The 15246-nt window shown below is 36.9% G+C and overlaps 1 protein-coding gene across 1 annotated transcript in view; it reads left to right on the top strand.

Annotated features, from left to right (window-relative positions):
- LOC131033253 (mannan endo-1,4-beta-mannosidase 2) overlaps nt 1-14100 on the top strand; it is a 44677-nt gene extending 30577 nt beyond the window's left edge. Inside the window, exons 3-5 of the mRNA XM_057964424.2 lie at nt 12611-12733; nt 12880-13091; nt 13289-14100. Of these exons, the coding sequence (XP_057820407.1) occupies nt 12611-12733; nt 12880-13091; nt 13289-13691 (738 nt within the window). The 3' untranslated portion in view covers nt 13692-14100. The remainder of the gene's footprint in view (nt 1-12610; nt 12734-12879; nt 13092-13288) is intronic.
- Nucleotides 14101-15246: the final 1146 nt, after the last annotated feature.

Here is a 15246-nt window from a genome sequence, read left to right as displayed (position 1 = left end):
TGGCATTCCCCTCTCATTTTTTATCTTCCATCTCTAGATGATTATGGTTTAAAATAAATTTCTATACGACGATGATGTTTTTCATATATTGATACGATTAATATTTGTATTCATTGATATCTATTTCAATACCTCAAAATGTTAATTTTTAAAGCATTTTAGAATTTTACATTCGTTAAAGGCATATCCACTGTATGGCTATTATTTTCTAAATTAAAGTTATATATAAATATTTAATTTTTTTTTTGTCTCCAAGTATCTGACTCTAAATTTTTTTGAAAATGGTGTACCAGTACCCATCCCCATCCCCATCTCCTGTACCAGCACTAGTTCCCATCTCTTCTTAATAATAGTTTTTGGCAAATCATCAAAGGATGCAAGTTATTTTCAATTTATCATGTTAGTGATCACTTTTGGCCCTTGTGTATTTTTGGAGGTCACATTTTCCAGCAGAGGAGTGTGTGAAACTTGTGTGTCTAAGCCTAACATGGTTTCATCAATTTACTATTATAATTTCCTTTTCAACTTGGAACCCAAAGACATGCATGTTTTGACAAGTAGCAACACCCAAACTCTCTTTCTGGGAAGCATTGTTGGGATACTAGTGGGTGTAGAATGGAATTGGTATTCATAGTTGCACATTCATTCCCATATAAAGTAAAGCATTATTTCTGCTTGTTAATTTACTTACCTAGATCAGTTAAAGATCAATTACTAAGGCATCTATTTTGTTGCTATAAGAAGCTTTTTGTGCATTGTTACCATAGAAATTCAAAGCTATTTAAAATTTATTTGAGCCAAAAATAGTAATATATGGCTGTGAAGAAGCTAGACTGATTACATTATACTCCATTAGCTTGTTTTGCCAATCTCTTTTCTAAGGTCATTCTAGGGTATTGTATTTTATTTTTTTTATGGCAACAAATATTTAACTTAAATTATGTTAGTTCATCTGCTCTAGTATGTCTACATTGTTTTAGTTTCATGTTCAGTTTCTTGCATATCCTAGGTTTCTTTTACTATTATTTTCCACTGTAATTCGGTGCACTATTGAGTTCCTTTCACCTACTTTATTAATTTTTTGGATTTTAACATAATTTCATTGCACCTATCCGTCTGTATAACTATACTTTCAATCCACCTTAACTTATCCCGGTTATTCCCATTTTTGAGTGGTTGATCATTGATTTTTCTGTGACATTTCATTCTGTTGTGACACAGCCTGGGTTGATTATGCTTCTTGAGTACTCCTGTTCTGTGTGCCTGGCTTTTCTGACTTGTTCCTAATAACACTGGATGTGGGATCCCAGTATCAGATATTTGTGCACTCCCTTTGGCTGTGGAAGGACCACGGCCCTTGAAGAAGCCGTGGTAACCCTGCCTAACTTTCAAGAATCTATAGTCTGGAGGTCTGCCACATCAGCAATTTTGTAAGATAGGGACAGTGCCTCTTTCAGATGGATGGTAGAGAAGTGATGAATGGTAAAGTGAGTATGGGACATTGGTAGTAATTAGATGTGATGTTCTATGACAACTTCTATGTTCCATTAAGTTGTGAAACTGATAGTTAGTCTTCTGTGATAGAGTGTGAAAAATAGACGTGACAATGTAATCTGTAAAGTAAGTGTAATGGCTTAAATTGCAATTATTTAGAGCTCTCTGAAGGGAGCAATGACATCATCCTTTCCCAAAAGGGATATAAATGTTGCATTCTGGTTCAAACTAGCTGTTGTAGGCCCAGCAAGATGCCATCCATACAAGCCATAGTGGCGCCATGATTCTTCCAAAAAATGTGGTGTGGCAGTTTTCCACACCATGGATTCCACAGTTTAATGGTGGCACTGCGAATACCTTTGTAAAGAAGGTTCAGTTCTTCCATAGCTAAAATGGTTGCAAAGACATAACTAGGGAGGCATAAATGAAATGGGCTAAGTTGCAAAGAAGTGTCATGCCTTATGAGGGTTGCAACAAGGCAATCCAGTGTGCTAGGTGAGCTATCACACAGTGACTTAGCCAGCAAAAGGAGGGTAGAAGTGTCATGCTCCCTCTGCCCAAGAGGTATAAGTTAAAACTGTTAATTAAATAAAGAAGTGTTTATAAACACTAAAATAAAATATTTAATGTGTATCTGTACACCAACCTGATTTAAATTTTAAATAATAATAATAAAATATGTGGGCCAACCTGGTCTGTTCCTCTTCTTAGGCCGACCCATTCTTTCTAGCATCTACAAACTGATATAAATGGCAGTATGGAGGAACATTTTTGGGCATCTTTTGGACAGTGAATTATTATCTGCTCATCGCTGACTGATAGCCCCAGCAGGGACGGAAACCCCTGTCATAGAGCTTGTTATGTGAGGACGAAACCCCTCCACCTGCATTCACAGTTTGCATGATAGATCTGGTACCCACATTCATTGTTTGTATTACAGATCTGGGTTATCAAATCAGGTTTATTCTCATTACTATTAAAACAGGTCTGGATTGGCTATTGTATGGACTGGTCACAAAAACATCCAAGCAGCAGAAGTAACAATTGCAGATCCGAGGTTAATATATAGGTTTCCTGGAGCAGTGATTGGACATCAAGTTGCCAATATCATCAGAAGGCTGTCCATCTCAAGAACTTATTGCTGTTTGTCAGGGAAGATTGCTAGAGTTTCCTGTTGGATCTGGGCTTTTATATCAACCAGCAGAGAGCCTATCCTCACACCCTCAGACCCACCCTACTCTTGGAGAGTGTCATTTGGAGGTGCATCACTTCACTCAGATCTGGAGGATTTTCAACTACTAGCAAGAGGAGATCTTGGTAAACATTCAGAAGGCACTGAGAATTATGAGTCCTGGGTCTGGTTATCTGAAGACCCTCATAAGCACACTGCAGGTTGAAGATTGGTTGGGCAGAAGAAATCAGTTCTTCCAAGGCAGATCACTCTCATATGCCTAGTCACATATAATATCATGAATCAATATTTGCTGTAATTTTTGTATCAGATCATGATTGTTTCAAGAAATTGAATAAACATCACATTGAGCTTACTATTTTGCTGTGCTTCATTTGTGATCAAAATTTCTATTTGAAATTAAGTATATGTCTGATCTGCACACTTCGTTCAGTTGACTGCTAGTGGTTTGATGACTATTTTGAAATTTATGATTTCAATCTAGTAAAGTTAAATCATTAACCCCCAGGCTATTACAGTGGCATCAGAGCAGGTAGTCCTGCTAGCCTACTGGGTAAATTTTATGTATGCAACTCAGCCAAAGGGATCAGCAAGCTTTGAAGAGAGAGAAAGAGAGATTAGAAGCTGAGACATAGCAGTTAGGGTCTAGAAGTGAAGACAAAGGTAAGAAAATGTCAGATCAAGATGAGAATTGGGAAGCCTTCATGGAAATATAGCAGCAAATAGCACAAATGCAAGAACAAATGGCCAAACAAAAGGAGCAAACACAACATATACTCCTTCAAATATTGCAGAACATGAATAATTCCAACAATTCTGTAAAATCTGTTGCAAGGTGTGCGCCCTTGGTCCCCTTGTGTTGTGCACTGCAACGCTCGGGTTTGTGACATGGTTTAATTGCCTATTGTGGATTCTATAAGTCTAGTAGTTGTATCAGGCATTAATAGGTCGATCTTTTGGTGCAACGACAACTGCACTTGTAACAAGTGGTATCAGAGCTTGGTCACAGGTTCAAACCCCTCGCTTGTGCTGGGGGGGGATTGTTGCAAGGTGTGCGCCCTTGGTCTCCTTGTGTTGTGCAGTGCAAAGCTTGGGTTTGTGACATGGCTTAACCGCCTCCTGTGGATTCTACAAGTCTAGTGGTTGTATTGGGCATTAACAAGTCGATCTTTTGATGCAACGACAACCTCACTTGTAACAAAATCTTCACACAATAATGGAGCAGAAGGCAATCTTAGATCAAAGCGGGTCAGAAAATCATAACAACAGGGTTCCCAGACCTACACGACCCTCATTCTTGCCTAGAGTTTAGTTGACATAAGAAGAGGAAGTGTTGAATCCTATAGAAAATTATTTTAATGCTTGCACAAATGCATATTCAAGATTTGATCCAAAAATTAGCCATCAAATTCTATTTATACACTCCATAATGCTATAAGTTGATCAAGAGGGAGACAACCTATGTAGCAATTTAATGGAGATCTACAACAAAGGGTGAGTAAGTTGACTCTCCCAAATTTTGATGGCTTGGGGAAGGTTACTCCACGAGCTTGGGTCCAAAAACTAGACACATATCTTTCACTCAACCCTATGATAAAAGATGAAGCTATCAAGTTTGCTATTTTCCACTTGGATGGTACAACACGAGTAGTGGTGTCATGGGTTAATCACACAAGGATATCGTAGCATGGTGACATATGCATATTTCACACAAAGGCTCATAGATGGGTTTGGTAGGAAAGACCTGAAGGTGCATTTCAAAGGGTAACACACTTGAGACAACATGGTAGAGTGGAAGATTATACAATAGAGTTTTAACAAGTTTTAGTCATGTTGCTTGATGTTATAGAGGAGACTTATGTTCTTGTTTATTGAGGGTTTATTAAAGTCACTTTGAGGTTTGTTTAGGGCTTTTGAGCCTACCTCTATGTAGGATGCTATTTGGACGGCCTTGATTTTGAAGGATATCACAACCAAGAACAAGTCCTATTCCAAGAATGCATCACCAAGACAAAATAGGAGACCGTTCCACAAGGATGTATCACAACGTAAGACACTACCGCTTAAGCCAAGCAAGATAGAGCTCATTCTTTATAAGGACTAGGTGTATCTTGTACCAAAATCAAAGGTGAAGGAGAAAATTTTGAGGGCATATCATGACACACACTTGCTGGTCATTTAGGTTACTACATGACATACAATTAGGTAAGGTAGCGTTTTTCATGGAAAGGGATAAAAAATGATGTGCTGAGGCATGTTAGGGAGTGTTTGGTTTATCAATAAAACAAAATAGAGCATGTATTTCCAGCTGGTTTGTTATAGCCCCTACCCATTCCAAATAAAAAATGGGAATCGTTTTGGATTTTATTATAGGACTACTACAAGGTAAGGATTGCATCTATGTGGTTGTTGATAGAATCACTAAATATGCTCGTTTTCATGTTATATCTTTAGAGTATAAGGCTCCACAAGTGGTTGATTTGTTCTTTAGAGATATTTTTAGATTTCATTGGCTGCCAAGGACTATTGCAAGGTTACTAGGAGACGGGGGTACTTGGAGACTAGTACTGGTACTGGTACTAGTACATCTAATTTTCAAGAATAGTAGACGAGGGTACTTGGAGATGCCAATTTTTTTAAAAATAATTTTATAATTTCTAGAAATATCATGACATAGAACTTTGAAAACAAGAATAGTGGTAAAGTTTAACATTAATTTTAAAATTGAAATTAAAATTGCTTATACTGTGGGTACCTGTTGATGTGTTTTTTATGCACATGCGAACACAAAATAAAATACTAAGGTATCTTATCCTCTCTTGAAAAAAGTCTCTCATATGCTATGCTTCGCAATCAAATGAGACAACTCCAAGGTTATGAAATGTCAAGTCTTGACTTGTGGATAAGTTCAGTGGTTTGATGTGATAATGCTGGAATCACAAGGGGACTTAGGTTGTACATGAATGCTCAATCTTATCATGGATCAGGATAGGTATGCCGATAACTTAGGATTTAGCAATGAAGCTCTGGACTTAATTCTTACTAAAAAATGGGCAAAAGGAATAGGGTTCAGGAAATCTATTCTAGGCCTAGGAATGTAGGAAATGATGAACAAATTTAGTGGAATCAAACTAGGCAGGGTCTCACAAGAAGGTATTGACACAAGCTTAGTGCAATCGTCAAAGGTATACTCAAGGATTTTCAGACTATCACCATCAAACGTTGACACCATCCAAGTTGATGCTTGTCAAGGGACACGTAATAGTTGAAGTCAAGCTTACTCAAATTTTCAGTCGACCACACAAGGCGCACTTACCAGCGACAAGAGGCTAGTGGTATGGATTAAGGATTCCACACAAATATATTCAACAAATCTTTCACTCAATCTAATAAACATGAAAATAAATTCTAATCTAACTTGGAGGAATTGAGAACCATGAATGCAAAGACAACATTTGAAGGGCAAAATCACCAACAATTGAACAATGATTTAGATTCAAATAGCTGTAGCATATACCAACAATTCTACAAAAACTCTCCCTTACAAATGAGAGGCACTGGGGCTTATATAGAGCCTCAAAAGAAATGAATGGCTCAGATTGATTTAAGATCAACGACCAAGATTACAAGATAAAACCCTAATTAGGGTTTGTACAACCACCATTACATTGGACAATAAGAAACGAGGGTAGGTAAGATAAATAATATTTGATGTAGCGCCATGTGTCACCTATTCCCTCCTTGAATGAATGTTGACTTGGTACCCTTTGATTGAACAAATGGTGACTAGGATGCCACCTCAGCTTGCCTTGCACACTTAATCAATTTGCCTTGTACATTCTTCATCTTCACAATGTTTGGAATCCCTTATGATACTTTGCATTCCATCCTTATGTTAAGGAATTCCATGAATTGTTCCCTCCTTATGTTTGGAAAATTTCCCAATCTTGGAATCCTGAAATATTTCCTTCCTTGACACACTTTGATATTGGAATTCCTTGGTGTAGTTCTGGATTTCTTGATATGAAATCCCTTGTTCTCATGTCTTGAACTTGCTTTCCTTCATTTATTCATCATCAAGGTGAAGTCTTCTTCATGATTGATCTACTCCTCATCTTCACCTTCTGGAATCTCTATCTTGAATTTCCATCCAATCTTTGAAGTATTGATCTTCCTTATCCGCATTGTGCATCTTCCTTCACCTCAAGCCTTGATCATCATGCTTCCTTTCCTCATAACAGTCCTGCAAAACAAATAAGCATTGAATCAAACACTAGTATGATAAACTTAACTTCAACCTTGGTGGAAAATTCATCTGCATATGGATTGATCATTCGTCAAAACCATCCGCATTATCCTTGTCCATTCTTCACTTGGTGGAAATTTGATGCCTATCTGGACAACTTCCTTCCTTTGTAATTCCGTACTCAAGTGGAAATCCGACCCTCATCCAGACTCACTGTCCTTGAACATCATGTGTTGAGTGGAAATTAGAACCTCATAGGGATTTTGTTCCTGACATTTGTCCCAACATGTGATAGGTAATCTTAGAAAATTTTAACACCAACTCTGGAAAATATGAAGGTCCGGATTAAAGCCTGGAAGATTTTCCTCAAGAAAACTTGATTTTCAGACTTAGGATAAGTCTGATCATAATTGCTAAGTCTGAAGACACACATGTAATCTCAGAAAATCAAGTAATTGGAGCCCAAAAATGAATGTCCACGTTTGGAATACCACTTGGAGGTCTGAAAACACTCAGAAAGTGATTGAGTTTTGATATCAAAGTTGTAATAGAAGTCTGATTTTCTGAGGACAAAGTCTGAATACGCCTTCCAATGCCTGAAAACACTCAGAAAATGGTGTATTGAAGTCTGATTTTCTGATTCTTAAGTCTGAATACGCCCTCTGAAAGTCTGAAAATGGCTCCAAAAAGTCTAAAGACACTTTGAAAATGATGAATATCAATGGCTGGAAGTGGTCACAACCATGTCACATGCTTGTATTTGAATTATTTTAAGTCTGAATACACCCTCTGAAAGTCTGAAATGGCTCCAAAAAGTCTGAAGACACTTTGAAAATGATGAATATCAATGGCTGGAAGTGGTCACAGCCATGTCACATGCTTGTATTTGAATTATTTTGACCTTCAAAATCAGAAATGGTCACATTTGGGCACAACTATGTGTCTGGAAATGAAGTTTCAGTCTGAAGACAACCTGGTATACTCAGAAAAATGTCAAAAATGGTGCTCGGAAGGATACCACAATTCTGAAAACGCTTGGAAAAGGGTGTGGAAAAGTCTGATTTTTAGTTCTTAAAGTCTGAAGACATCCTTCCAAGGTCCAACAATGGCTGCCCAATGTCTGAAGACAACCTGCAACTTCAATAAATCAGTCATTTAAACTTGTCACAGTCATAGGAAACACCAGTATTTGATGAATTTCACCTTCCCAAAGTGAAGTTTGTCAAATTTGGGCACGAACAAAAGGCTGGTAAAAAATATCTAAGTCTGAAAACGAATCTGAAAGTGAAGTTTCAGACTTAGATCGGCAATGGAAGCTCCACCAAATGCCCAAAAAACTCATAAGAAATGACGCCCAAGTAAAATATTCCAAGTTGGCAAGTGGCTGAAAATGAAAATCAGTTTGAAGACAACCTGCAACTATGGAGTTTCAGACTGTAACAACAATGGCAGCCCTTGAAAATGCATTGAAAACTCCTCCAAACAGCCCTTAACCAAAATCGCCTTAGTGTGGATGAGCTGGGCAATGAAGAATAATTCTAAAAATGTGTTCCCAGCCAACAATGGAGGTCAAATCACTCCCAACAATGGCGCCCAGCAAGGTCTGAAAATAATGGCAGCCCCTTAACACTAAAAAATATCACCAAAATTCATCAAGATATGGAGGAATCAGCCTCCCAAATAAAATCGCCCAACTTCAGCCATGGCGCCACCTCCCAAATCTGAAAATTACTCTAAAAAACTTGCTCCAATGGCTGCCAAGAAATATCGCCTAGCTGGGAATAGGCAGAAAATGAACAACAAAACTAACTTTCAACTCCAAATGTGTCAAGTAGACACTTCACCAAAATCGCCCAGTCGGAGAAAATCACCCAAATCAACAACTTAGCAATCACACTCAGCAAATATAATGATATTAATGCTGGTCACCTCTTTTTAAACATGTTTTCACCTTGAGTTTTCACCACACAAGCAATGTGGGATAAAACTTTTGCTCTTTTACACTTGGGGGAAAATCAACTTGCCTGGGAAATAATATTTTTTAAATTTTAAAACATTGCAAGTCATTAAATAATTGTTTTTAATTTTTAAATAATCGTCGACACTTGTAAAAACAATTAAATTTGGGGTCAATTTATTTAAAATATTCCAAAATTTAGATCAAAATTAACCCTTGGGGGAAAATCGCCCCATGTTGGGATAAAAATCCCAATAAAAACTCATTAAAAATCATTAAAATGTTCTTGGGGGAAATTTGCCCCATGTTGGGATAAAAATCTCGACAAAATTTCATCAAACTTGCACAAATTTGCCTCTAGGGGAAAATCGACCCCTGTCTGGACAGTTATCCGGACTCAAAATTGTCAAAATCATCACTTGTGGAAGTTCGCCTAAAGTCTGGAATCACTATTCACATTAAAATCTATGAAATCTCGTCACAAAATTCCTGGTGGAAAATCGATAGTCATCAGGAATCCTCACTTAAGTCATCCGCAACTTCATCCACACTCCCCAGGGGAAATTCAAAGGTAGTCAGGAAAATTCCCAACACTTAGACAAAATTTAATCATCCTGGTGGAAAATCGCCCCTAGTATGGATTCTCAATGGTGGAAAAATGGGTCATGTTTGGATTCCAAGGGAAATCTATGTCCAGTTTGGATTCTGAGTGGGGGAAAATCATGGGTAGTCAAGAATATGAGGGGAAAAACACCTCTAGTGTGGAATTTTGACCTTTTAACCCTTTGAATATGGATTTTCATCCGGAAAATGATGATTTTTCCACTCAAAATCACTAGGAAACTTCAAAACTCAATAAAACTCATTTGGACTTAGGCAAATTCATCAAAAATTTGAGCGAAAACAAGGAAACCTATCGGGATAAAGTGCAGAATCAACTTGAATAACTTCCTAGGAGCGAGAAAGCAACTCCTAAAGGTCCCGAAACACCTAGGCACTTAAAAATCACCGACGTGGACGTTTAAAAACACGTTAACGCTCAAATGTCAAAGCAAAATTAAAACTCAACACTTAGCAAGAATAAATCAAAACCCTAAGGCAACCCCTAGACTTAGGCAAAACTCAGGATCACTCTAACATTTTGACATTTTAAACACATGATCCTATTCAAAATTAAAAAACCCTCTCATCGGCAAAGGCAAACACTAGGAAATTAGGCAAAACTTCTACTCTAAACAGCGAAAAGTGGGGGTCCCCATTTGCAATGGGGTGATGTGTGAAGACGTCACAACAGTATCATAGTCAGTGTAAATGGTTTAGTGAAAGTAAGGTAACATAGGTGTTGACCACACTCAATATTGTTGGCTAAATAGTAATGGCAATTTCTCTTAAGATCATTACAATTGTTTATGTACCTCTCAAAAAGTCTACATTGTCAGCAGATCCAATCACTATAATTTTGCATGGATTTTTGTTATGTGGTTTCCTTATTAGTTATTTTCCTATGACTTTTCTTTGCTGCAGGCTTAGTTTATTTATTTGCCTTACCTTTTTGGCTTTGATTGCATCTTGCCCTAAGTTTTCTGGCGGGAGATGTCAATTTCTAGTCGAGAGATTTCAGAGACGGCAGGAGATGGCAGCCAAAAGCACCGTATGCTTCGGGAAGTTTCAGGGGACATCTCCGTCTCCGAGACGCATCTTAGGGGGTAGGAGATAAGTCTCCTGAGAACCATTGTAAGTGACAGGGACAACAAATTTATCATCTTGTTTGGCAAGAATATTTTTGATTGACATGGACAAAATTGACCCCAAGTGCTAGCTACCATCCTCGAAACAATGGGAAAACATAAAATTGCAAAGTTGCATGGACACAGATGCAGATATGGATACAGGTGCAGTATTGGATATGGATACGACTATTTTTCGAGACATCTCATTTGGAAACAACAAGACACAACGTTCATAAAACATATATATTTAACACAATTTTCTAAGTTATTAAAGAGGATTTTCATTATTGTGAAAGCAATATGGACACATAATTGTGACATATTCTAAAATGCTATATTTAAATATAGTTTTATTATTAAAACAAAATTCAAATACATTAATAGCTTGGTAGAATCACATGCTATCAAAAATATCATCACTATTCTCCTAAAATTGGAGATCTAGATCATCAAGATTTTTTGAAGAGTTAGGATAGTTGGATCAAGTGCAACCACCAACTAGACTTTCATAACGCACTGAAGATTCACCAGAGGATCCTCCTACTATGTTATAATTCTCAACAATGGGATTGAGATGTGTCAATGCATTAATGAATACATCAATGTTACTCATCTCAGGTTGTACATCCTAAAGTCTACTAGGTTCTTTCATGTAGTCTGTGGAGGAGTGCGATAGGAGACTAAGATTGGAATGCACATGTACAAGGTCTTATCAGTGACCAGCAAGAGGAGTTCTTGGCACCACACCACTCAGATCTGGAGGAATATTAGCAATCAGCAAGAGGAGTTCCTGGCACACACTCAGAAGGCACTAAGAATTTTAGTTGAGTCTTGGGACTGGTTATCTGCAGACCCGCATAAGCACGCCATAGGTTGTAGATTGGCTGGGTAGAAGACAACAGTCCATTGAAGGTACATCACCCTAATATGCGTAGTCACATATAATCTCCTAAATCAATATCTGCTGTAAGCTTTGTATCAGATCCAGATTTCATGATTATTTCAAGAAACTTGAATAAACATTATGTAGGGTTTACTATTTTGCTGTGCTTCATTTTGTGATCAAAATTTCTATTTGAGATTAAGTATGTCTGATCTGCACACTCGTTAAGTTGACTGCTAGTGGTTTGATGAATATTTTGAATTTTATGATCAACATAACTAGTTCACCACCATATGCCCTTTAGTTTTGCTCAATTTCTAATCATACCTAATCATGTCTAATTTGAAACCAGTCTATCTGATCATCTGAAGCATATTTTTGACCACTGCTAATTATAGTCATTGTTTTGAGAGCAAATTCATCTTAAGGGCTGACCTTCAGCTTAGATGTCACATTGAGGGGTATCTTTTATGTCAAAGTCACCTGGGACTTGCGCCTGGCCTTGTATACTGGGGTAGGCCACACAATTGGTGAGTGAGATGTGGTAATTTATGCAGTTTCAACACTTAATCATGTCTATTTGAACCCGGGGCTCTGCTTTGGAAGCTCCAAAATTTTTACCACTGGAGCCCATCCTCAACAATCATGGTCCATTCTTCATCATGAATAGTTGAGATCATTTTATAATTACAATTAGTAATATGGTCAGATTTAATATATTTACGACAATTAATTATGGTTATGGTGGTTTGGTTTCCTTAATAAAAAATTCTGAGTTTTTAGCATTAACGTTCAACACCCTGTTTTAGCTCTCAATTGCTTGTAGCTACTGCAAGTCTGAGTGATTAGATTTGCTAGGAGAAGAATATAATATAAAAGAGAGAACTGCCTTCAAATCTGGGTATATGGCATTCATATGTAACACTTGCTGGATTTGCTCATTAACATTTAATCACTAGCAACTTCTGCAACTGTGAGTATTAGATGGTTTGCATCTTAGTGAAGAGTAAATTATAAATGAGAATTCCACCTTTTAAATATGGCAGGCTTAAAATTGTTCTTCATTAATAATCTTTAGAATCTGACCTTATCTATTCTGTTGCTTCAGAAAATTTTGACAAGGAAAAATAGTCTCAGTGGAGTTGAGTACCGAAATGAGCCAGCGATATTTGCGTGGGAGCTTATTAATGAACCTCGCTGTATGTCAGATCCTTCTGGTCGTAGCCTCCAGGTAGATTAATAATTTGATTACTCCACTCGGTTCTTGTTTTTTCATCATCAGAAGTTTTTATATTCATTTGCACTTATTTAAGGACCTTTTTTTCTCCAGAAAGTTTTATTTTTATCTTTCTAAAAATGCTACCGTCTCACATGCAGGCATGGATTGAGGAAATGGCAAAGTTTGTAAAGTCATTGGATAACAAGCATCTTCTCACTATTGGACTGGAAGGCTTCTATGGGCAGATTACACCCGATAAATTTGAAGTGAATCCTGGATATTGGGCTGCATCACTTGGTTCAGATTTTATTAATAATTCACAAGTTGAAGAGATTGATTTTGCTTCTGTCCATGCTTACCCTGACAGTTGGTGAGTAATTTCTTGGGAATCTATTTCAAAATGAGTATTGTTAACTATAAAGGAACATGTTTTAGGCATTCATTATCTAATTTTAGAGCATTCTATGAGCGCATATGGTCATATGTTTCTGCCTTTTATTCAATATTAAAATGCTATTTCTGGAGTTTCTATGTTCTTTTCTGACATTGTAGTGGTGGTAAATGTAGGATTCCTGATGTGGAACTAGAGGATCATATCAAATATATGTCTAAATGGGCAACTTCCCATATTGATGACGGAGAACACACTCTTAAGAAACCAGTGCTTTTTACAGAGTTCGGACTTTCTTCACACCATAAAGGCTTTGAACCAAAACAGCGAGATCTACTATTCAAATTTATGTATGACAAAATATACGACTCAGCTAGGAAAGGGGGAGCTGGTGCTGGAGCTATGGTTTGGCAGTTTCTTGTGGAGGGCATGGAAGAGTATGGGGATCATTATGCACTTGTTCCATGGCAATTCCAATCAACATATACATTGATCATGGAGCAATCCTGTAGATTGCTAACTCTGAGGGAAGGTGAATTGGGAGGAAACCGAAGTTTACTTGCTGCATGTTCCAAGTAGCTTGTAGCTGTATATTGAACCCCAGAGAAGAAGCATCTTTTCTGGGTATGAAAAAGCAGGAGCGGCGCATTATTTATTCTTTTGGTCAAGAATACTCAATGGTATGGTTATTCTTTGCAAGACATCCAATCTGGTAACAGATCTTCCATTACAAGGTGTTGAATAGATATTCTACTGAACCAAGTTATTAGCTTCCTAACTTGGTACGTTTTGCTGTATGGATCTCTTTCAAAATCGCTCAATAGAGCTGCTGGTGATCCTATCTGTAAATTTTATTATGTAACTTTAATTCTTTGAAATTCTTGCAATGGTTTATTTTCCAACTAATTTATTAGTAACCACTGGGACTCTTATTACAAAGTTTCCTTGATTATATGAGGTATTTTTATAAAGATTAGCATTTAAAGTATGATAGTCAAATTGTTCATCTGCTTGACACGGATTATGGAGCTTAATGTTCAAATGTTCAGTTGATATCAATTTTTTCTTAAAATATCGTCTTGATAGTTGCCAGGAAACTTCATTATAGCATGTCCTTGTCCCTGGCTGCATACCCACAATTTCTGCTGACTACAGTTATATATAATATTGTTGTCTCCTTATTCATTTACTTGCTTACCAGTATTCCCGTGTCTCCTGGCAACTATAATTGTTTGCTGTTGCTATTTTCTGTGATCATTAATGATATAAATACTTGATCTTGTTTATTTCTTCATAACAAAAAAGGAACCTGTTTCAACATTTGATGGTTATGATACTGTTATTCTAAAACAATAGGGTAATGAGTAGCACCAACATACACCTCGGTTTATGCCTTGTGGAAAGCAATGGCAAAAACAAAAATCTTTTTAATTGTTAGCTATTACACTGAACTGCTACAAAGTGGATTTAGACAAGAGTGTAGGGCATAAACTATTGTAGAAACTCGTGAACAATAGAAAACAGTTAACAAATGGATGTGAACATATATTAAATCCTGAAATTTTTAAAGGGCATTCAATCCTTGTGCCCTATTCAATTGACCTTATATGGACATGGCATTTATTACTTCTTTTAACCAATTTTCACTGATCTCTTCTATTTATGACCTTATATGCTCTTCTCTTACATTCTTAGATAATATTGAGAATTATAAATGGCTTGATCACCTGTGTCTACCAAGGTCAATTGTGTATGCTCTTTCGTCATATTACAAAAAAACCTTGGAAATTAAAAGTAATTGAGCCTTTTCATTTTCTATTTTTAAGGTTTGAATATATTTTTTTTGTCACCCAAGTGTTGACTAAAGTGCATGTTGTAATAGGTTATATAAATGGCTACGAGGAGCCACTATTTTCTCGTAAGTGGTTGTGCATTTTAAACACACTATAAAGTAAGGGTATTACATTCCTCCAATACACAAGCCTCAAGAAGCACTTGAAGCACTTTTTTTTATAGACATAGGTCTATATAGCAAGCTATGCTAAGGACTTTACTAGCCCAAGATGTAAAAATCTAGGAAAAAAAAAAGGTAGTCTCACATGGTTGTGCCAAAAAAACCAATAGTAATATAAGG

Source organism: Cryptomeria japonica, chromosome 10, assembly GCF_030272615.1.
Source record: "Cryptomeria japonica chromosome 10, Sugi_1.0, whole genome shotgun sequence".
In the NCBI taxonomy this organism is placed as follows: Eukaryota; Viridiplantae; Streptophyta; class Pinopsida; order Cupressales; family Cupressaceae; genus Cryptomeria; species Cryptomeria japonica.
Note: the sequence above shows the minus strand (reverse complement) of the source record. Positions and strands in the feature narration are given on the sequence as shown.